Source organism: Alligator mississippiensis, chromosome 5 (assembly GCF_030867095.1).
Source record: "Alligator mississippiensis isolate rAllMis1 chromosome 5, rAllMis1, whole genome shotgun sequence".
In the NCBI taxonomy this organism is placed as follows: domain Eukaryota; kingdom Metazoa; phylum Chordata; order Crocodylia; family Alligatoridae; genus Alligator; species Alligator mississippiensis.
Window position 1 is genome coordinate 174,815,526 of NC_081828.1, and position 24,908 is coordinate 174,840,433.

Genomic DNA, 24,908 nt, shown 5'->3' on the forward strand with positions numbered 1-24,908 from the left:
TCCCACAGGTTTCAGTCCTCGGACCGATATTGTTTAATATCGTCATCAGTGATTTTGACGAGGGCGTGGAGAGCACCCTCTCCAAGTTCGCTGATGATACCAAGTTATGGGGCAAAGTTAGTACACCGGAGGGCAGGGAGCAGATTCAGGCTGACCTGAATAGGTTGGATCAATAGGCAGAGAGAAATAGGATACAATTTAATAAAGACAAATGTAAGGTACTCCACCTGGGAAGGAGAAACCCCCAGCACACCTATAGGTTGGGGAGTGTCCTTCTCAGCAGCTCGGAGGCAGAGAGGGATCTTGGAGTCATAATTGACTCCAAGATGAACATGAGCCGGCAGTGTAACGAGGCCATCAACAAGGCCAATCGCACCTTGTCATGCATTAGCAAGTGCATGACTAATAGAACAAAGGAGGTGATGCTCCCCCTCTATGCAGCACTGGTCAGGCCGCAGTTGGAGTACAGTGTCCAGTTTTGGGCCTCGCACTTCAAGAGGGATGCGGGGAATCTCGAGAGGGTCCAGAGGAGGGCCACTTGCATGATTAGTGGCCTTCATGATAGACCCTACGGGGGGAGGTTGAGAGAGCTGAATCTCTTCAGCCTTCACAAGATACGACTATGGGGAGACCTTGTGGCCGCCTATAAATTTATTAGGGGAGGTCAACAGGGAATAGGGGAAGCGCTGTTTACTAGGGTGCCCCAGGGAATGACTAGGAATAACGGGTGTAAACTAGTTGAGAGTGGTTTTAGGTTAGATCTTAGGAAGAAATTTTTCACAGTAAGGGTGGCCAGGATCTGGAATGGGCTTCCAAGAGAGGTGGTGCTATCACCTAGCTTGGAGGTCTTCAAAAGGAGGCTAGATAGTCACCTGGCTGGGGTCATCTGACCTCGGTCCTCTTTCCTGCCAGGAGCAGGAGGTCGGACACGATGATCCATTGTGGTCCCTTCTGACTCTACAATCTATGAATCTATGAATGTAAGTGAGGAATAATTAATAAATCTTCCCAAACTTCAGGGCCACAGAGAAGCTAGTAAGTAACTGTATTGACCAGGTGGTAACTGCTGTGTTCATGAGGAATGAACTATAATGACCTTATTCTAGTATAAGAACACACACATGCCACCCATAGTCCCTCAAAAGCAGTATTTGCATTAATAAACATGAGGGGAAAAGGTATTAGCTTGCAGAACGTACAAAAAGAACAGCTGTAATAAAAATCAGTAAGGGCAATCTGTACTATAGTGCAGCACAAAACTAATCTTATCCTGCTCTGCTGCATTACTGTTTTCTTGATAAAAACCATGCAAGTGTTCAATCTGTGTTTAAGACCCACAGCAACTTAGATGGCTTAAGAAATTAATCACAAAACATAGATAAAACTCCCTGCACATAAGTGGCTGGCAAACCTGAGACCTATAACTCTCAACCTGTCACAGACTAACTGTAAGCCTTTAAAACATGGCACAGCTACAAAATTAGATTGGGAAAAAAAGGATAAAAGGGCTGGAAGTGATGTGGCTTTTTTCCTTTTATTAAAAGCTTTCCATGAGTTACGGGTTCTGTGGTCAGTCAATTACTATATAATAAAAAGCATCAGCAACATGTTTGTGCACAATGCAAATACATTCAGACAGGAGCACTATGAAAAAAAATTACCGGCTAAATGCATCTCCGCAAAAGCAAGTTCAAACCTACCAGAAACACATAACTTGTAAAGTGATAAATGAATAAGTAACCAATATGATAATAAGAATTATTATTAAACAAAATATAACCGTGGCATCCAAATGCTCCCTGGAGCTGGGTTTGAGTTTACTACTGTACAATCAGAGAAATATTTTCTGACAGGAAGGCTAACAATCTAAAACCGCTAGCATAGACACAGTGCACAAGATGGATGTAAAAAATAAATACTGCAACAAATGTTTTATTATTTTCTTTCCAGTGTGTAACTAACAAGAAGGAGGACTGCATGGACAAGGACACTTTAGTAAGAATAAAGGATTAATGAAAGGAAGGAAGAAGAACATTCTTATAGCTGACCACTTGTTCATCTATCTTAGCAGGCAAATTTCTAAAAGCAATACATTCTTAAAGAAGGACTTAAAGGAGGATAAGCTAGAAGCTGCATATAAGCTTTCATCTTTAGTTGTGGAAAATTTCCACCATGGGAAAACATTCCAGGAGAGGAAGCAAATGCCCCGTCTTCATGCCTTCCTCAGTCTGGGGAACTCATGAGCTATTCCAGTCCTCCTACTCCCCAAGGTAATGGAGCAGAGCAAAGCCTCCTACCCACATCTCACACCAGGGACTCAAGTGACAAGCAGGCAGGGGGCTTACAGTGTCACTTCGTCTGCTCAGCTCCCAAGCACCATGATAGGCAATCAGGGACCACTAACTGAGCAGATGGAGCAGTGGGGCAAATCCCCTACCCACTTTTCATCCAGTGAGTGAGGAGCCAACAGGGAGCAGCTGCCCTCCCGCCCACTCCATACACCTACTCCAGACCTTGGACTGAGGAAAACATGAGAGCCTTTTCCTATGGCCACTCCATCTGGCCCCCAGGAAGAGTTAAGCCAAGGGGAAGTGTACAAGTGTTCATTCTCCTGGAAGAAACTCTCCTGGGAGTAACTTATAACAGGGAGGCATCAGTTTATTTTTCCCCCAGAACCACCATTTTTCACTTAGGAGAAGGACTGTAAATGCTTGCACATTTGTGGTTTCTACCAGGAGAATGGCAGTTCTCCTGACAGAAACAGAATGTCTGTACATGACCAGAACCTACACAATTCTTCTCTGGGAGTTTTCCCTTTTATGCATAAAAGGACAGCATGGGAATGAACATAAGTGGAGCAAAAATGGTTGTCAAGATCATGAACATTATTAGGTTAGTCATATAGGCCAGGGTTAAGAAAGTCCAAGACAAAAAAGTATGAATACAGTAGACACCAGAAAGAAGAACAAGACACAAAGATTATTTTAGTAGCAGTATGTAAAATGGACTTAAAACAGATATTTTTGTAAATGGTGAAACAGTTAAAGCCATGCAGGATTATATTAAAGCAGAGATATAAAATGGGCAGAGTCTGAACAAGAATTTTGGTGATACACACCAAAACAGAAAGGCAGGATCCTCTTGTATGAATCAGCAGCATAACTGAATTACTCCTTGGATGAAGGGCAAGGTAAACATGACACCAAGATTATGAGCTTGAGCAACTAGAAGAATGTTGAAAGAAGTAATTTGAGGGGGAAAGGAGAGATCACAAGTTCCATTTGGACCATGCCGAGTAGGAACTGAAAAGGGGGCTGGGGGAATGTTCAGGGACATTAAAAAGCATTTATATATTTTTCTAGTTAATTGTTCTTGCAAAACAAAATTCAAGTACACACTTTGCCTTTATTAATTAAATGTCACTGTGTTATGCCCTCAATACCTTCTTATCCAGGCCCCATAAATGTCAATGGGCATTTAGCTTGCTTATTTAATATACGGCATGTAATTATATACCATTAATTATTTTGAAATTTCGATTTCAAACCATCAGTTCCCTCTGAAGTACACAGGTTTGTTCACTCATAAATCTCCAAGCTCAAAAGAAAGTTGAAGGATAAAAAGGACAAATGAACATTACCAAGTTAAAAGGAGTTGTGATATGAAAATAATTTCAAAAGCTAAAATTTTCCAAAGCCACCTAAGGATATGGTCACACAATTTACATTAAAATTAAAGAATATCAAATGACCAGTTCCCACAAGTGTGAAAACCTTGGACCATAGGAAAATGACTTCAGTGTGCAAATTCTCTGCTCCTAATGTGTTCAAGACATGTTAACTTTAGCAGGAGGTACTACACTTCAAGAGGAAACTGATCCCTAAGTACAGCGTAGCATATACCAAATGTGACTTCATCCAAACTGATTTTAGAGTTTTCTCAAAAGTTTCAGCACACACTAAATGGGTAAATAACAGCCAGCATATGTAGCAGCTAATGTATGGTGTTTACTCTAATACAGTGGTCCTCAACCTCTTTAGACTTAAGGCACCCCTCAAAAAATGCTAGCTCTTAGTTTTCATTAATTTTTTACTACAGAAAAATAGATCAAGTCTTCTGGCACCCATGAAAGAATCTCAAGGCACCTCAAGGTGCCCTGGCACCCTGGTTAAGAATCACTGCTATAGTAGTACCTACCATGCTATCTGGTTAACTAGTAACATAATAGGTAAATGTATAATTCATTGTATTTCCAAAACAAATTGGCTACACATAATTGTATCTCTTGCAGAAATGGGCGACTCCTTCACAAAGTATTTTAGGTAAAAGAAACAATGCTTTACGCAAGTGCCAGTATGCTGATCAAAACAATAACATAGACAGTTACGATTCTGGAGCATGTTATTTCATACTGAAAACCACACGTAGGCATTTTTTCAAAGAAAAAAAATGAATACACGTTCTTGATCTGCCAGTACAGTCTTTCAATAGTGCATCCTTTGACAAAGAGAAATATACTGATATTTCAGGTCTGCTAGGCTCAGAAGAACACTACAAAGCCCAAGAGTGGGACCGTGCACAGGGCCAACAAACAGAAAAAAAGTCACATATGTATTCTGTCCACCAGGATGAGTAGACAAACATACAGCAAAGTTCTGAGGCACGAGAACCCAAATATAGAATGATAACGAGAAAATGAAGTGTCTTATTTTATCAAGTTTTGGCAAGCTGTCATGGGCCACATGGGTAGCCCCACCCCATGTCAGGTGCCACACCCCCTAATCGCCATCTTGGGACCAGACATCCTGCCCCCTGATCCCTGCCTTTGTCACCAGAAGTCCCACCCCTTGCCCCCGGAAGAACTTTTTTCAGCAAGAGGTTTTGCCATCTCGGAACCAGAAAAATACTAAATTATATCCTAAAAAGTGAACATCTAAAACATTCATTAATTTGATTTCAAAATATGTTTTTGCCCTGGTTTACATGCATTTGTATAGTATACATAAAGGTGATCGCAAAATAGCTTAAAATGAAGTCTTACACTTGTATATTATGGGAGGGTGGGTATAGGTTTGTGGGGGGCTGTGGGTGTGTGGGGTGAGGGAGCATGTGGGGGTTTGTGTGTGGATATGTCGGGTGTGGGTGAGTACGGGGGTCTGAGTGTACGGCAGTGTGAGGGGGGTGTGCATGCATGTGTACAGTAGGGTGTGCATGTGGGACTCGCCCTATGAGCACACACACACTGCCCCGGCCTACACACACACACTGCCCCTGCCTGCACGCGCATGCACACCCCCATACTGGGGCAGCCCCATACTCCCCGGTCTGGCCACGCAGCCAGGAGCCACGTGGTGCTGGAGCAAGAAGCAGGGAAAATGGCTGGGGGTGGGCTCCTGCCGCCGGCTCTCCCTAGGTCCTAACTGCCCCCGGTTCTGATCGTCTTTGACAGGCAGCCAGGAGCAGATAAATATTTTCTAATTCTTCAGGGGTCCTGCAGGCCAGATAAAATGGTCTGGCAGGCTAGATCCAGCCCAAAAGCCGTATTTTACCCACCCCTGTTATAGCCTCTGGCTGAAGTAAGTGCTATGAGGCTACAGCACAGTTTTCCGCTTTCTGGCAGGTCCTACAGTCTGCCACAGCTTTGGGAGAATTAAAAATTAAAGTCCTCCTACCTGGATTACCCTACAAAACCTGATAAACTTTGGTTTGGTGCAGTGGAGTAAATTTCAGTCTCCTGAAATTGGTCATGAATCAAGTTTTACTTCTTCCTCTGTTCCACTGAGATTTATTGAGGAAATGTTTGTGAGATTGATCAGTGAGAATAATAGCAACACACACGAGAAAAGGAATTTACCTCAATTTGAAAACAAAAACCAATAAGCAGAATGAGGAGTGGAAATATAGTTATAATGAATGAAAACAGATAAAAAATTATTAGACTTTAGTACTTAACCACAAATTGCTATAGCAGAAAACTGAAGTCATCTCTATAGATTCAATTATAAACCTAAATTCCTATCAGGGAATTAAATCATCACCTGGTCACTAGACCCTTTTTCTCTCTCTTAAACTAACACAGAATTATGAAGATACATAAATCTTTCATTCGAAACTGCCAACTGCAAACAGTGATGGATGCTCAGGAAAACTACTGACATTCAACCTAATGAGAACATTTCACTGTTGATGCTGACTGGCAGCAGGCCAGTCCTTCATCACATAATAGATTTAGAATTAGAAAATAAAAGGATGTTTTTCTAGTCTGAAAGGAAAAATGCTTTTCACTGGCAGGATGTAGGGTTTTTTGGGTTTGTTTTTTTTACCTACATTCATATCCTCCTAGAACATACAGCAAACCATCAGCAAGACAAAAACCCTCAAGGGATGTGTGCACATATCATATTGTTTAAATATACTGTAGTGTTTAAGCAGTATTAAATAGTTACTCCAAAAGAGGAATCTGTAATGGGTAAGAGAATCCATTTGCATAAAGAACATCCTCTTTATGCAAAAAAGTAGTCTTTTAGGGGAAGGCAGTAAACCAGATGAAACTTCTTCTACAATCAGAGTACATGTAAACTTTATCATCTGGATGAATTTAGTACTCTGCTACAGAACTTTAACTGTCCTGCTAAGTGAGAGAAAGAGAAATCATGTTAATTCTCTTCTGACTTCACATTCAACAGGCCTACTCCCAGGGTGTTCACTGTCAGGTCATCCACTTACTTTAGTGTAGCCCTCCAAAATTTGCATCAATATGCCAGCACAGACAAAGAACCTGTCCTTTATGATAATGATGATGGATTAATATAATCGATCTTGGAACTACATCTTTGAAAAAAAAATGTTTGTCCTAGACCAGCAGAATTTTACAGGGTGCATTAGCAACTAGTTTTTAAGGAATAATATACTGCAATGCATGTTCTGGAGGGGCTGGAGTGGGCACCGCTGTCACACAGTCCTACTCCAGCTGCTTCAGGGATGTGCTACATGCTGCAACCATTTCACTCAGAGACATAAATTGGAGAGGGCACCACATGCAGTGCACAGAGCCATCTGGTGCATCCTGCATGCTGCCTTTTGCTCAACTGCAAGACTCATGGGCAGTACCAGGAGTTGGATGATATGCTCCACAAGCTGAATATGACCTGTAGGCTGCATCTTTGACATCTCTGATATACAGCAACCCGTAAGAAGTGCACTTGTTTTTTATTCTAGGCACTCTCACTGCATTTAAGAACCTTTGCCTAGGAATACTAATATCATTAAATCTAATAGAGGAAATCCTAACCTTACATATAGATGGAGAAACAGAAGTAGTAGAAAGACTTCTAAAGGCAATGGCAAAACAGGACCATAGGTGAAAGCGCTCTGGTGGCTGAATATTCCACTCCCACACTGCATGGAACTAAAGTACTGGAACCATTAACTGGAGTGTAATGTGCACTCATAGAAGAGGAAAGCAGATCCTAGATGTTTATTTCCAAAGATGGAGCTTAGCCTTAAAAATAAATCCATCATCTCTATGCTTTGCTTGTAACTGTAGTTGACAACTTTTGTAATAGCATAGAGAATAATATGAAAATAAACATAAAGCATAATACTGTAATGCACCAGTCTGAAGATTATCTTGGAAGGTACTAACTCCAAACAGACACTAAAAATAGAAATACAGGATTCACAACAAAAACAAAACAAAATTATAATCTACTTCCCATTCATTTTTAAATATAAATAGAAGCAAAAATAAAACTTGAGATAAGGGAGACAGTGATTTCTGGAGCAGTATATAAAACTTAGTTGTAAGAAAGTATGCTATCATTTAAATATTACGAGAGACAACATTTCATTTTAAAAGCGGTGCAAGTGAAATGATAAAAAACTGTACCATTTGGAAAACATTTTCAAAATCATTTTGCATTTTTCTAAGTATAAGAACAGTATTTGTGAACATGCTGAAGGGCATCCAGCTTTTAAAGTGGGGAAAGGAGAAAATACTTCTAACAAAATAGGTCAGCATTTACCACTGCTTCTTCTGATAAGCAAGATAATAAATAACAACAGCCACAATCACCCTACATATAAGTCAACAGATATTCCAACTAATATGTGGCAACCGTTAATCCATGATTACACACAGATTACTATTCATCTTTTTTAATGTCTTAAAGGCCACGCATGCCTTAGATGGGTCAAATCTCACCAACTACATCAAGAAGTGAACCTTGTTTTTGGAGGCAGAATGTGCTCTTGGTGTTTATTATCTTGCTTATCAGAATACTATAGTGAATATCAGTGAAATGTCAACTTTGTATATACTGTCTTTGAAGCTTCAAGTCATGGCTTCTGTAGCACTTGGTAGAATAAAAATGTCTCTCCCAATGTTCATTAAATAGCTACATTCAATTACACTTTCACATGTGTAAGAGGGACTTGTGTAGCTGAGTAACTGCAGAATTTGGCAATTACTCACAGTTTGGGTTGTATTTATACCTGTGGCAAAATAGGATTACCCTGCAGGTGTACCTGACACGTGCAAGGCAATATTAGTTGTTCAAGGTCTTAGGGCCCTTTACCCAGACATAGTGTGGGTTTTCACCCACATCTTTTGCATTTCGCAAAGCGCTGTTACTACTAGACTATGGGTACACTGCCTAAGGTACTCTCTATCGTGCTCCTGAAGCTGGCCCAGTGAACTCTGCATTTACTAATGACTAAATAAAACATATAAACAGTAGAAGTGCACCAATATATTGGTGGCATATAGGATTGGCACTGAAAAAAGGAAACCTAACATTATCGTTTTTTTTATTGAATAATGTCACTGATAAATGCCGCATCATGCACACAGCCAGGAATGCAACTTGATATATTTTGATATATTTACAATTTTAAAGCAATTTGAAAGCCCACAAGTGCCTACAATTGTTATAACAACATACATTCCAAATACTTATGTATTTTGGCATTGCTTCACATGGGCCGCCAATGTGAGGACGTGGTCAATAAAGCTAAATGCACCTTATCATGCATGCACAGATGCATCACAAGCAGGACCAAAGAGGTGATCCTCCCCATCTATGCGACACTGGTCAGGCCACAGTTGGAGTACTGCGTCCAGTTCTGGGCGCTGCACTTTAGGAGGGATGTGGCCAGCATCGAGGGGGTCCAGAGGAGGGCCACTCGTATGATCCGGATACAGCAGGGCAGACCCTACGAGGAGAGGCTGTGGGACCTGAACCTGTTCAGCCTTCACAAGAGAAGGCTGAGAGGGGACCCTGGTGGCCATCTATAAAAACTTACCAGGGGGGACCAGAAGGGAACGGGAGAGACCCTGTTCCCCCGAGTACCTCCCAGAGTAACAAGGAATAATGGCCATAAGTTGTTTGAGAGTCGGTTCCGGCTGGACATAAGAAGGAACTACTTCAGTCAGGGCAGCTAGGATCTGGAACCAACTTCCAGGGGAGCTGGTGCCGGCTCCTACCTTGGGGGTCTTTAAGAGGAGGCTTGATAATTACCTAGTTGGGGTCATATGAGCCCAGTATTCATTCCTGCCCAGGGCAGGGGGTTGGACTTGATGATCTACTTAGGTCCCTTCCGACCTTACATCTATGAATCTATGCTTTTGTTTTTATCATAGAAAATCAGGGCTCCCCCTCTTCCCTTCACTCACCAGGACACAGGTCCAGCTGCAGCTGTCATCCCGGCTGCACTACAGCACTGAACAACCTTGATATGCTGGTGCCCCTTGCTCCCAACCCAAAGTTCCCCCAGCCCTACCAGAGCCCCCCCTCAACATTGATCTGCAGGACTCCCCATCCGCTACAGTATCCCTCACTCCCGACCCACAACCCCCCAAACCCCAGCCGTCTTGGTGCCCCTCAATCCCAAACTGCTGCCTCCTGCCCCCAGGCACCCAGTGTGGGGAAGGGGGTGGGGTGGGTGTGTGGGGCAGGGAGAGTGTCAGGGGAGGGTGCCCAACCATAGGCAATGTATTGTGGGGGAACACATGCCCCTCAGATTTGTGTCCACAGTAGGGCATGGGACTGCAGCCTGGCTGAACCGGCACCAAGCTGCTTCCACAGCCCAGTGGGCAGGACCTAGAGCGGGAGGACACAGCAGGGCAGTGAGACTCATTGCTGCTGCTGCTGCCACCACCAACACCAGGACCGCCATACTGCTCACATGCTGTGCCACAGCTGTACCCTTCTGCCATAGCCCAGCCACCACCACTCCCTTCAGGTTGCCCTGCTCCCCCAACCCCACCCTCCCTTCCAGGGTAGAACCACAGCCCAGCACGCAAGCAGCTGGCATGGGAGGAGGTGAGGGCAGTGTGGCCCCGACCCCTCAGTCTGCTACTCCTCACACTGCTGGCAGTGTGGCATTACTCCATGGTGGTGCAGCTAGCACAGGGGTTCCAGTGGCAGTGGTAGCAGCAGGAACAAGTCTCGCTGCCCTGCTGCAGCCTCCCACACCGGGTTCCGCCTGCCGGGCCATAGGAGCAGCCCAGTGCCAGTCTAGCCAGGCTGCAGCCCTGTGTCTCACTGTGGATGCACAAAGCTGTGGGGGGCCTGTGTCCCCCCATGCCCCTCCAATGCATTGCCTATGGTGCCCAACCGCTCCCTGGGAGTATGCGCAGTGGCACGAAGCCAACCCAGTGCAGTCCGAATCCTGCCAATGATCAGCTGATTGTCAGAGACCACACCATGGTTTTTCAAGCCTGGGAAGGACATTAATCCTGAAAACAATCAGCTGATTGTCAGCCAGCTCCGGGGACCACACCAGGGTTATTTGGAGACTGTGGCACAGAACTACACATTCTTTATCGGTGCAATAGAAACCAGCCATAAAATTTTCCATGTTTAGACATATTTTTGTGACTGGTTTTTCTTTTTGTGGAACCATTAATTCTCTGAACATGAGGCTAGGTTACTGCTTAAAATGCAATGAAGAGATTAATCATGTCTTAAATGCAATGTCTACCTGGGACCTAAGATTCTGCTCCAATAATAAAACCTACCACTGGCTACTGTCATAAAACAATTATTTATGTTGGATTACTGAAGTCTGTCTGAGATTCCTGTGTTCTGAACACTCTTGCTCTATTTGTGAAGGTATAAATAAAAAAAACCTAGCAAGCAGTGAAATGTAAAAAAAATTAAATTATTTGATAAAAAAAGTTTAAAAATGCAATCCAATTCCAAGTCTATAATATCAGTTATAGGTTTCATGTATGACTGCACTGCAAGGGTACAATGCAACCCTAAACATCTTTGTTTGGAAGTCTAGCAGTCCAGAAGACTTTGTACTTGGAGCTTGAAAAGAATGTAAGGTAGATGTGTTTTACTACAGTAAACACTAAATATTTTGCCAAGGGGTGCTATACTTGATCAATTTTTAATTGTACTGCTTCTAGAGACCATTACACCATATAGCATCCGATTTAACAGCAGTCTAAAATGAAAACTTGACATACTGCTTTTGACAGTGCTATCCCTGTACAAGGTTCTATAAGTTTTCTTGATTCAACTTCATGATACAACATTTAATGTACTTTATTTTGTATTTGCAGGTATACATATTTATTTTAGTCCCAAATTTACAATATTCTCTCACAACCCTAGTTTAATTTCAATTCTTATTTATCTAAAAAATTCTCTTTCTTAAGACTCAATTTATAGAAGACTTCAACAGATATAAAAGTGAATCCTACATCCTTTACCATCTTTGCTATTTCTCTTAATTTGAACTTTTGTCTCACTGACCTGGAGCCAAGCACAGCAATCTGATTACATGCATTTTAATACAGAAATGAATTAAAACATCTAATTATCTATAAGCATGCCTCATTTATTAATGACAACATTAATAAATTAATGGTATAGCATAGTATAACAATACCAAGATATACACTAAGGTACACTGAACTGTAGAGCTACGTAAGGTTTAAATAAAAAGTTCAGTAGGAAATATTAAACTGAATGAAAGGCTGAAGATGGACTCCAAGACTGTCAACAAGAAAATTGGGCCCTAAGATATTCCTTTACTCTGCACTCTAAGCCAATTTAAAATATGTAGTTCAACTGATTATAGTTATTATTCCTCCAAGTTGGTTTATAAGTAGCAACAGTCCTTTCAAATGCCATCATGATCTGGAATTTAAAAAAATATTTTGATCTTTACAAGATATCACTTGTATTTCCTGAACACAAACTCAAACAAATTAGATCCATATATTTACAAATCAGTCACTGTTTAAACTCCTGGCAATCTCTTTCACATGAATTTCTTCAAACAAAGCAAGTAAGAACAGTAAGGCTGTGCTGGAATTCCACCAAAACAAACTACATCATGTAAAGATCAAAATATTCTTTAAATTCCAGATCATGATGGCATTTGAAAAGAGTGTAGCTACTTTAGAACAACATTATTAGTAAACTTAAAACATATTTCAGTAGAATTAGCAAATTTAAAACAAATGAGGAACTGTAGCGTACTTAAAGCCTACAGGTGTAATCTTCAGAATTGGTAAATGCCCTCAACTGCAATTTTACATATACTATCTCTTGGGCCCTATGCAAGACAAATCTGAAAAAAAATAGAATTTTCAGGAATTTCTCAAATCAGTGGGGCTTGTGCTCCTAAGCCTTATATGCCAATGAGAAAATAAAAATCAACTTTTGTGCTTTAAAGAAGTTATGATAGTGTTGGAGTCAAGTTATAGCCAAGATGGTCCAAGAATCATTCAAGAGGCAAAGACTCTTATTGGACTAGCAGCATGGCTGACAGAAAGTTAAGCAAGCTTTCAAATGCAAGATGTTCTTTATTATTAGGAAACCTGGTGAAGACCTGATGAAGAATGTCTGGCTTTCAAAAGCTTGTCTAACTATTCTAATCATGCAGTTGGTCCAATAAGATATCACCCCAAAAAATCCTTGCCTCTCTTTTATAAAAAAAGTTTACATGTAAACTGTGCTCAGATGCCAATTCTGTCATTAGTTTTTTCACATAAATCAAAACTAGAATGGGAAAAAGAAACAGACACCAGGTATTACTTGATTAGTAGTTATACAGATCATCTAAAATTAAAAAGGTGTATTTTCTATAGTTTAGCAAACACTGAGGCAGAACTCATTAAGAATGTTTCTTTAAATGTAATTTTTTGGTAGAGTATAAAACACATGCTGACAAAAACACTAATACAACTCCACATCTATAACTGCTTGCATTGAATTTTTCATGATATTACAGTTTATAAGATATATGACTGGAGATCTCCAAAATGCAACTAACAAAACTGAAAGATCTTGCAAACTGAAGGTAACAAATGACAATAATTCAGGACTGATACACTGAACAAGGGATGGTTTGCTTCCACTATTGTTTCAGAAATTCAAAATAGTCAATTGAGCAAAGGATGTTATGAGTGGGGATTACAAATAAATCTGGTTGGCAAATATTTGTAAAAGAAAGTTTCTGGTCAGAAATTTTTAAAAATTAAAATCTATTTATTATAGACTATTATTTTTGACAAAATTTCCCACAAAAAAGTTTCGAAAATGAAAACTCTACACACGTATGCCCCCAAACTTACCGGCACCAGCAGCAGCAGTGTTGGAGGAGGCAGCAGAAGCAGCGGAGGGGGCAGCAGCAGCTGATCCCCCTAAGGTAAGTGGGGCATAGGAGCAGGCGCAGCTGAGGTGGATCTGGGGGGGAAGCCCCCCGGATCCCTTTTGACTGAGCCACCAGGGAGCTGCGCTCCCAAGCTGCACACAAACAGAGCACGCAAACAGGCATGCTCTGTGAGGGTGTGACAGCATTTGTGCTGGTGTTCACGCAGGCAGGCAAGCAGAAGAGGCCAGGAGGAAGACTTTGGCATGGGTAAGGCGAAGGCACTGCACCAAACAAAAAAAAATGGTGTGGATGCGGAGTGCCGCTAGGGCCCCTGCCTGGGGGGTGTCAACTACCCAGGGTTTCTCTGAGGCCTCCGCCCAGATGGAGCCCACGAGGGAGCTGGCATCACCCTGCTCCCTGGCCTGCGGGGGATGCTCGGCAGGGCCGGGGGGGGGGGCAAGGAATGGGGTCCCCACACCTGTCCCGCAGGTGCCCATCTTAGGGCCTTGGAGGGGCAGGTGAGGGAGGTCCAGGAGGAGGTTAGCAGGCTGAGGGGGGGGGATCAGGGAAGCAGAAGATGAAATTGACGGGTATTTCCTTTCCCTGCAGGGCCAAGCACCAAAGGAAGAAGAGCCCCAGGAGGTGCCCTCCACAGCAGAATGGCAGAAGTTCCCCTCCAGAGCCAGGGCTGCTCACAGTGGCGCAGTACCAGCTTCCCCAGTCCAGCTGGGGAACAGGTATGAGGCCCTGGCAACACTGCAGGAAGAGGAAGGTGAGGAGGAAACCTCTGGTGAGGAGGTCACTCCACACACAGAACGGCCTGAAGGAGGTAAGTCGACACAGAAGAAGAGACGCCAGGTACCCGTGATAGGCGACTCCATCCTGAGAGGAACAGAGGGTCCCATCTGTCGCCAGGATCCCATGACACGCTAGGTCTCCTGTCTGCCCACAGCATGGATTCAGAACGTGACGGAGATGAATCCAGCCCACTGATTACTACCCCACGGTCCTAATCCATGTGCGCACTAATGATGCGGCCAGGAGCAGTCCAGATTGCCTGATGAAGGACTACCAAGCTCTGGGAGACAAGCTAAAGGAGATAGGGGCACAGGTTGTCTTCTCATCGATCCTTCCAGTGAGCGGACATGGAAGATGCCATGAGACCTGCATCTGGGACATCAACTTGCAGCTTCGTGACTGGTGTCTCACAGCTGGCTTCAGCTTTCTGGACCACGACCTACACTTCAGAACAAGAGACATGCTCGGGTGGGATGGGCTTCACCTCTTCTCCAAAGGTAACCGTGTGTTCTCTTTCAGGTTGGCTGATCTCCTCCGGTGGGCTTTAAACTAGGCTCGTTGGGGGAGGAAGAGGACCAAGGGAGCCACGGTACACTGAACCAGAAGACACCCTCAAGAACAGCCCAGCCAAGACAGGTGACGACCACAAGAAATACCCAGGTAAGAGACAGGGGCCCAGATAGTCCTGGGATTGCGGGGTGAGGCGCATACACCCTCAGAAGGCCTTAAATGCCTCTACACTAATGAGATCTGGTGGCCACCTGTAAGTTTATCAGGGGTGTACACCAGGATCTGGGGGAACAATTGTTCACCAGGGCCCCCCAAGGGATGACAAGGTTGAACAGTTATAAACTCCTGCAAGACCGTTTTAGGCTGGACATAAGGAAGAACTGTCCAAGCCCCCAAGGTCTGGAATAGCCTGCCATCGGAGGTGGTTCAAGCACCTACTCTGAACGCCTTCAAGAAAAAATTAGATGTTTATCTTGCTGGGATGTTTATGATCCTGTGACCCCAGCTGACTTCCTGCCCCTGGAGAAGGGGGCTGGATTCCATGATCTTCCAAGGTCCCTTCCAGTCCTAATGTCTGTGAAATCTGTGAAACTATTAAAACTGTTCAGTTATGGAAGGATTTACCCTTAATCCTTTACATATAACATTAACAAAAAAGAAGTTAAATGAAAGTGAATGTGTTTATTGATTTTTTTTTAAGTTATAGATCTGATTTTTTTAAGTTACAGATCCTGCCATTGTATTTTTCAAATGTTCTCCCTTAATTGATTTGTGCAACATCCTTTTAAAATGAGAGTTTCCTTCTCCACATACTTCATATTTCACTTCAGACTTTTCTCTGAAAACAAAATGTCAGGATGATTCATCTTAAATTTTCATTCATTTTTCCACACCTTACTAATGGTGCACACATCACTAGTTTTGGAACTCGGGGTCATTAACTAATTCATACTCCCTTAGATGACTTTACAACAGATGATGAAAACATCAAAGGTCCAATATATGTACTGCTTTTAAAAAAAAGTTCTCATACAACAGTAATTTAGATCCATACACACATTTACTATGCGCCAAGCAGTGGCACCTTCTACCATGCTCTGTTGCAACACAAGCACTATCTTCTGTACCAGAAGCAGCATAGCCACACTCATAAAGTGCTACAGGTAGGTTAATTAGCCCAGTAGCAGCTGATGTATGAACATAGCAATACTGCCATTTGTTCAGTGGGGGGATGTATGCACAGATGGCCAGCATGTTTGAGGGTGCTTCTATCTGACAGTAAACTTGCCAATTGTAGACTTGCCCACTGACTGCTCAGCAGAAAACTACTGCCAATTGGCAGTGGCTGCCAGAATGTTAAAACTCTACCTCTGGCATGAAAGAGTAGACTCCATCTCTGCTGCATGCTGGCCAGAGAAAAGAAAAAGAAGCACAGGTCCAGGCTGCCATTTCAGCATGTCCATGATTCCATCCACTACAAAAAAAATCAGCTTCCCTGTTTAAGATATGCCCCAATTTTGGAGAGCTATTTGGGAAAGGGTTGTGTGAAGTATGCATGTAAATACAGTATAATAAATACACATCTTATGTTGTTTAAGACATGAAAGATTTGGGAAATTATCTCTATAGACAGCCTTAAGTATTTGTATTTCAATGCAAGTAAGAGCAATCTACTTAAAGGCTAGGGACAGAAATTACACACAAACCAGTATATGCGATAGGAAACCAGTTCAAATCTGTAACACAACAGAAGTTCAGTGCACATAAACCACTTTCAAAATGGCCAAAACCAGTTTGAGAAATGTGGATGATTAGGCTTCACTGATTTAGGTTAAATTGTTTTATTGAACTTCTATTGCAGACCTGCTTGATTCAACTTAGCTTACATTCCCCCCTGGATGCCAGGATGCTTTGCACCTCTCCCGAAAACCCTCCCTCACAGGGAGGGCCAGCCATGGCCCAAGCTGTCTGCTCTAGCTGAGCAGGGAGGTGTGCTCTTAGGCCCTGGCTCTCCCCCCAGCTTCTGGCCTGGGCCACTGTAGGCATGTGGCTGCATTTGCAGAATCAAAAGTGCATGTCTGTTTACTTGCTTAATGGTTTGATCTACACAGCTTAGACTCACCTGCAAAGTTTGAATCAATTCAGCCTTGGGCTCTTTGACTGTCTGTACTTAGCAAAAGAGAAGCTTGTTATTCCCTCGCTACATTTCTTTATAAATTTTTGCAATCCAGTTGCAATGTATAATCCTAAATTTCATCAATTTAGAGGAAGTAGTTCTCACTTTCTAGCTTACTTTTAAGAAGCAGTAATCTGTCAGACTAATGCAAGCACAGAAGAGGTTTTTTTTCCCCCCTCAAAAAAAAAAAACCCTTAACTGTTAAATTGCCTCATGACATCTAACTTGCAACATGCATGGTAGGGAAAAACAATTTGAAATCTGTGAAAAAATTAATTATTTATCCTCTTTTTAGCCTCAGTTCAAGTTGCCACGTAAGTGTTGTACCACTGAAATAATCTGTTAAACTGTTATTAACGATGCAGATATAATTTTAAGGGATTTAAATATATGAAAGTTTGGAAAGTCTGGCAATCATTACTGAATTCAAGACATCTCCAACCAGTAAGTGCTTCTGAAATAGCATGGAGGATTAAAGCAAACAATTAATATTAAGTTTAAACTTTAAATGGAATGAATTGCCACGTGGGTGATTTAATAGAGTACTTAGCATGCCATTACTATCTCTCAGGTTACTCTAGCAAGATAGTTGTTTCCTGTAGTTCCCCTACATTTGTTCCAAGAAATTCTGAAGGATCAAACAAGACAGGGGCAGATTGGGGGGTGCACCCCTCTTTGATTCCTCCTCTACCCATAGTTTAAAAACAACCAGCTGGGAAGGGCAGTGACATTTCTATTCAGGCAATGATGAGAGTCAACTGACTTCATGGCTCAGTCAACCACCTGACTCCTGCTAATATCTCGCCACACCACAGGTGTTCATGACCCTTTATATTCAAACTATCATTTATTCTGCAGTTTTACCATCTGTTATCAATCTCTACTAATGTCTCTCGTCTATTTCACAGAACTGCGGACTGTTTTCAGCTCCAACTATAAACTTTAACTCAGGTGTGGTAACATTAACTTAGGTGCAGAAGTGACCGAGAGTGAAGCAGAGAGTGACCGACAGTATTGAAGGCACTGTCAAGATGTTCAAGGAGGCTAGATTTTACTTTATGCATCTGAATAAGAGAGATACATTTAACTATAATGAGTACAGCATTAACGAAACAAAATCTTTTGACTACTTTTGCCTAGTTTTTTAATTGTATATTTAATCCAGCAAATTAATGTACATTCCAATAGTCATACTTGTTTTGCTTTGATCTTAAATTAAACAATACAGTGCGAGCCCCCTAGCATATTAGTAAAGCATCTTGTTTCTCTTTAACTTGACAACAATGTATGATGTATTATACGTGATAATGTGCCACAGCATCTGCACCTCCCCTTATCAAAATCCTAGAATAATCCATGAAAAACCACATAACACCATGAAATAAATTAAGAAATTAAGGCACTAAATATGATGAAAAGTGAAATTAATAAATGGCATCAGAAAGCATATCCCATACTTTCTATAATATGTCTCTTACTACAGAGAACAATAATGCATCCCAGCTTCTTACCAGATCAATCAGGCTCTCTTGGATCCTGTTCAGTGTGGTTCGCAGTCTGCTACTGCTGAGACCCAGTCCTGTTAATTCAAACTGGAAAAAAAGGATCCTAAACAAGTTAGGAAAGACAAAAAAAAAAAGTCTCCCATCTTAGTTTTAGGACTATAAACAAGAAAATGAATATGTACTGCTTGTTCAAGCCTGCTAAATATTACTTATGTATAGAAGCTCAGCATATACTTAAAACCAAATCAAAATAAACAGGAAGACAACAAGGATCACTGCATCCAACATTGCACTGATGTAAAGGATGAACTATGTACAGTTCACAAAGATGACTATAAATAATTCATACTAACAGGTAACTGTTACTCGTTTTGTTCTGGTTAAAATAGCTTATTTGGGCAGAGGCACCTATGAGTTTTTATTTCTACAGACCAGCAAGAGAATGAATACACAAATTAGCATGCAGTAATATCCTGGCTGTGAAAGTTATGGACTCAACACTGTGGACAAATATTAGCCCTAATTAACATTTCTTTTCACCAGGCTACAAACCTTTGATCATCATTTGTTTGATGGCAACTTTTAGTTGGAAAATTATTTTCCATAAGTCTTAAAGCATTTGTTATTTAGCCTGGATCATGATCAAGCCAAGAAATGTTTAGTCTTCCTGGTCTGTATGGGGACCAAATGTATGATGAGTCAAATACTCAGCAGTCGTAAATCAGCATAGCTTCATTCGCTTTAGTAAAATTATACTGCTTTGCTCCAGCTGAGTGTCTGCCCCAGTGTGTTTTGATAAATGTAGCTACTTATTTTCCAATTTTAACTACATAAAACATGTACATAAAGCCAAACAAAATGGAGATGGAGGAACGAAGAAACATACATTTTCTTGTCCAGGGTCTGCACACTCAATAAGTACTAGGATATGGTACTGGTATGTGCTTCACACCCCCAAAAAAAAGTTTTCTGAACTATATTTAGACAACATGGTCCGTTGGATTGGATTCAGTGTCAAAACTTTCATGACACAGCACTTGGGAGAGAAAAAACAGGCAATTTTCAAGAGGCTTTTACAAATCAAAATACTTTTACACTGAATATAATTACATAGTACTTTTGCTGTATTTTAAAAGAGAACTCATAGATAGCATGTGTGTCTATACCCTTTATTGCTTCTTGATGTGGAAAAATGGCAGCCTCAATTTTCTTTCGGAGTTTTTACTTTAGAAATACCAAGTTTTAGTTTCCTTCAAAAACCTTCAAGGAATGACACCACAAAAGACAAACATTGCTCATTTCTATTAAAAGGCTTTTTAACTCTCAGCAAACTAGGGAGAAAAGGCTTTACTGAAAGCAATAACACCCTTCCCTACACTTTCAGTGACAACTGAGTTCCTATTTCAGTGTTGAAGTTCCTCCAGCAATAACAACAGTGACATCAAGATTTGGTGCACCTCATATTTCTAAGGTAAAAGCAACAGAAAGAAAATCCCCTTTTATAAAAATGATGATACTATAAAGATAGGAGAGCCACCCCATACCAGATATTATCTAGTTGTCTGCCTCTTCCTCCCCTTTGTAAATGATAAGATTTATAATTCAGCAATCCCTTTATTGATTGTAGATATTGCTTTGGGAAAGAATGACAACTGGCCAATTGAAATGGTAGGTATGGCAAATATTTGGATAAAATGCAGGAAAGCAATTTTAAAATGTCTGTGTACAAAAATGGTGACGTCTTAAACATCTCCGGTTCAGTTATATTTTTCAAGACGACTGGATGTACACATGGGGAATAACCAGTTGTGAACTAAAAGAGGGAAAGAAATCAGAGATCTACAGTCGATTTATATGTATTTCTATACTGAACAAAAGATGAGCAGCCATCAAGAATGGAGGCGTAGCAACTTCATCCAGCAAAGCATATAATATCAGTATTCAATTATTTTGAATGTTGCTTTCCTGTTTTATGGAAATGTTTACAGAGCATATGATGTCTGATAGGATACATAATTCCACAAATGGCTAATGATGCAGTAACTCATATGTGATTGAAAGAAGCTGAGTTGCAGAAGAACATCCCTGATCAGCATACATTCTCTCTAAAAGTGAACTGCTATTTTTCCCCAGTTCTCAAAAATAATTTAATAACCAATGCTTAACAAGGTCAACTTTTACTTGGGTTTCGTTAGACCAAAAGGCAAAAAAAAAAAAAATCTTGTCCAGAAAAAGCTCCCTGAAGATGACAGCTTTGAGTAAGAACCAAGCTAATGAATTTGACAAAGCATATAGTAATATATATTACTATTAGTACAATACATAAAAATATCATATTACCTCACATACATCATGCCCTTGTATACAATATTCATCTTATTTTGAAAGAAAGAATTTTTTTTTTTTTTTTTTTTTTAAGAGTTTTGGCTGCACAGAGCCAAGTCTTCAACTGACTCACCCTCCCTTTTAGCTGATTCACCTTCCCTAGATGCTGCTGAAGACTGGTGTCCATGGGTGGATATATGAGTCTGGAAAGAGCTAAAAAGTTTCCAAGACTGTGAAACTGGAGGCAAGAGACCTCTCCAAATAATAAGGCAATAGCTGATGCTTTGTGGAGCAGGAATCAAACCAGGATGCATTTATCCTGAGTAGAAAATCAGCTTCCCCACTTCATATATACACCTTGAATTTGGGGGACTGATTCGGGGAGGAAAGGTGCATGCTGCTTGTGAAAAAACACAGTAATCTTTAAGTGGCAAAGTTATCATGTTACTTAGTGCTGCGTTCCTGTCTATTCACTTAAGCACTACTTAAATTCATTACCTTGCAAGTAACAATTGCAAATTACTGAGATTAAGTGCTTCTGGCTTTCCAATTAATTTAGAGAAGGGTGAGAAGAACAGTTTCAATGAGTACTCCAAAAGTGAGAGGGATGTGCAAATGAAGTTCATCTCAAATGGTACTGCATCAGAGAATAATGCTAGGTACTCAAGCAGATGAGGTAAGTTTTCTATAATCAATTTAAACCATTGTGGGATAGGAAAATTAGTGAAATGGTGAGTTATGAAAATCACCCATGACTGGACATAATGCATCTAGAATCACCCAGATAGAATGTCTAGATACCATTTTCTGAACTGGTAAAAACTATTTTACTGCTTGTGCATTTAATAGCTTTCCTAGTCATTTGTTTGTGTGCTTACACAGCATAGACTCAAAGTTCACAGTAAGCTCAGGCCACACATGATCATCATACTTTTAGGATGCATACCAGTGTGCTTTAGCAAGAATGAATGTTAATGGTCTAAATCACATACCACCACCCATCTTCACTACTTCAAGGACTGTAAAAATTATGTTAAGCTAGGACACTGAGGTACATTACAAGAGGGTTTATTAAACTTAGACCCTTTGTAAGCAGTATGTTTCCCATGAAAAACTGCCAAAACAACAAATAGACACACTACAGTAACAACAAATTTTTAGCCATCAGCTATAATGTTTACCTGCCTAGCACTGTGTTGTTCCCTGCTAGATGTGGAAACTGAGGAACTTGGTAAGGGCTTTAAAAAAAACAACAACAAAAAACAGGAGGTACAAAAAATAAATGCAAGGCAATAAGAGAGTAGCAGAACAGCTGATTAAGCCATAAAAACATCAATTACCTTTAAAAATATATTTACCACCCATCTTCCAAACATAAACGAATCCCAAATACATTTGTCCTGCCAAAGAGAACAGCTCAAACCTATTTAAAACCAGATGCTGAGAATCTGTGAATCCATCTGGTATCTGCCAAAGAATTATGATTAACCTGGAACCCTAGACTGTTATTGCTCTTGGAACCATTTTTTAATATATTTACTAGTTTTATAAATGTTTCTCTACAGTAATTCTGCAGAGTTGATTTGTGTTATTACAGACATTGTTGATGCCCATCTACTTTTCCAGCTAAAAAAATCCATCAAAATGATACTTTCATTAGATAAAAGGCTAGATTAAAAAGGAAGTACAAGATCTGAAGAGCAATGTATTTCAAAGCTCATAATAGCTCCAAGTTGGCTACTTGTTCAGCTGGTCTTCAACCACCTTCACTCACATATCCCATAGTCTCCTTGCTTCTCTTTAACATTCTCTGTTTCCTTCCACTACTCATGACTACATAACTTTTTCTATGTCTCCTTCTGCATCTGGAAGAGCCGCAACTTTCCTATGCATCAAGCCCTATCTTTTTTTCCAGGCTTTGATTTTTCTGACCCTAATCTCAGATGCTGAATGTTCTCTCTTGTGTAGCATTATTGGCAGGAGAGGGGTGGGAGGGGAAGGAACCACCAATTAAGAACAATTAAAACAAGTAACAATAATAGAAAACAACCAATATTTCTTCTAAAAATGAAATTTCCCTAATGCCATTTTCCTTTCTTCTTGAGTGAGCCTACTAGTCTTCCCTCCTTCTCACCATATACTATACTCTTCTTGGAACAGAGACCTTATCTGTACAGCACTATGTAAACCACTGGTACTCTAAAAAAGGAATAATACTTTCTACCTACCGTGTCATTTCGGCCAAAAAACGTATATACTGCATATAGATAGTAATCAAACAGTTGGGACATGAAGTGGATCACATCAAATGCAATTGGTTTCAGAATGTTCATCATCTGCATGTATTTCCCTTGAAGATAAAAGATAAAAGTTCAGTTTCCCCAAGGTAGCATGAAGACTATGCTTAATTCAAAATTGCTTTTGTAATTTCTGTATTATCTAACCTTTAATCCTATATACAGCAACTTAGTGTGAGGTAAATAACTAGGTACTATAGAACAAGAGGCCAGATGTTGTGACTAACGCATGCCAGATATCCTTCTATTTTTCAAATTCAGACTTTCAACTTTTTACTAATTTTTTTCATACCAATTTATAGTGTAACCCATTAAAGCACTTTACACCATGCAAACTTATTGTTTCAATTTCTATAATTATCTCAAACAGTCTCAAGGAATTTAGTATAAAATTTAAGAATATTATTTTTGTAACAATATGCAAAATAAAATTATACAAATATTAACAACCATCCTTCCTTTCTCTCTCCATGCCCTCCTAAGGAATGGAGATAGAATAAATCCATTCCATATACAGCAACATTTTCAACATCACCCCTCAGCAAACTATTATATTTTAGAGGGATACAGATGGCTCATTTCCACAGGATTTAAGGATTTATAGGAGATGCTACTATAGCTAGTGGGGAGGTGGTGGTGGAGGGAAGAAAGCACCGACAACACTAATATATACAAGAAAGTCAATATATACTGGGCACAGAAATATACCCCTTGTTCACCCCAGACCTTCACTGCATTCAATGAATTTCCTTGGATTTATGCCAATGTAAACAAGAGAAGCATCTTATAAGCTTTTGATATTGAACACTGCCAGAGATTGGATACTGGAAGAAAAGAGAACTAAATTCCCAGGATATAGAAAAATAAAGTACAGACACATTTGAGGGAAAATGAAGACAACACAGAGATGTCAGAAGAGCCACACGTAGGGGCCCGTGAGTGAGACTGACACTGTACCACTCCACCCACCCAACTTTCCACCTACCATTGTATAACAGGTAGCAGGACATGACATTCCCTCCCTTCCCATAAGTGGCCAAACATGTCAGGGAAAATAAAGCTGGTCAACAATTCTGATTAACAATTTCTCATCAGAAAACACTGATTTGTGAAAGCCAGAACACCTTTGTGAAAGTGTACCCATCAATATCAACAAGAACAACATTTCTGGTAAAAATAGAAAAAAGCACATCTAGTGGTAAGGGCACTGACTTGGGATGTGGCAAAACAAGGCTGGAGTCCTTAATCTGCCCGATTCAAACCAGAAACTTGAATCTTGGCCTCCTATCTCCGTGTAAGTGCACTAATCACCAGACAAATGACTATTTGGAATGGGCCTTTCAATCTCTCCTTTTTGAGCAATTTCACTTTGCATAAATTAAACATGTTTTGGACCAAAGACTGAGAGAGTAACTCAATAACTAAGTTCAGCTAGGGAACTGCTTTAAGATAGTTATACTAAAAACAATCTAACATTCATCAGAACATACATAGACCTCTGGTTACCCTAAGAGCCTCAGCTTTAGTCACAGAATTATTCCTAGAAAAATAACTGTGACATTACAAATTATATTTAGACCACCTAAATCTCCTCTTACAAATGTTCTCTTTTCTCAAATTAGTGAATCATCACACAATGATCATATAAAGATGATATGCTAAACACTTATCTAAAGTTATTTT

At 40.6% G+C, this 24,908-nt stretch overlaps 1 protein-coding gene across 2 annotated transcripts in view; it reads right to left on the reverse strand.

Annotated features, from left to right (window-relative positions):
* VPS50 (VPS50 subunit of EARP/GARPII complex) overlaps window positions 1–24,908 on the reverse strand; it is a 147,959-nt gene that overhangs the window by 18,487 nt on the left and 104,564 nt on the right. The window contains exons 21-23 of one of the 2 annotated variants that reach the window (XM_059728996.1): window positions 23,157–23,278; window positions 18,610–18,690; window positions 17,045–17,086 (exon numbers count right to left, since the gene is read on the reverse strand). In XM_059728996.1, coding sequence (XP_059584979.1) covers window positions 17,045–17,086; window positions 18,610–18,690; window positions 23,157–23,278 — 245 coding nt within the window. The remainder of the gene's footprint in view (window positions 1–17,044; window positions 17,087–18,609; window positions 18,691–23,156; window positions 23,279–24,908) is intronic. The other variant, XM_014603218.3, reaches the window with a different exon arrangement.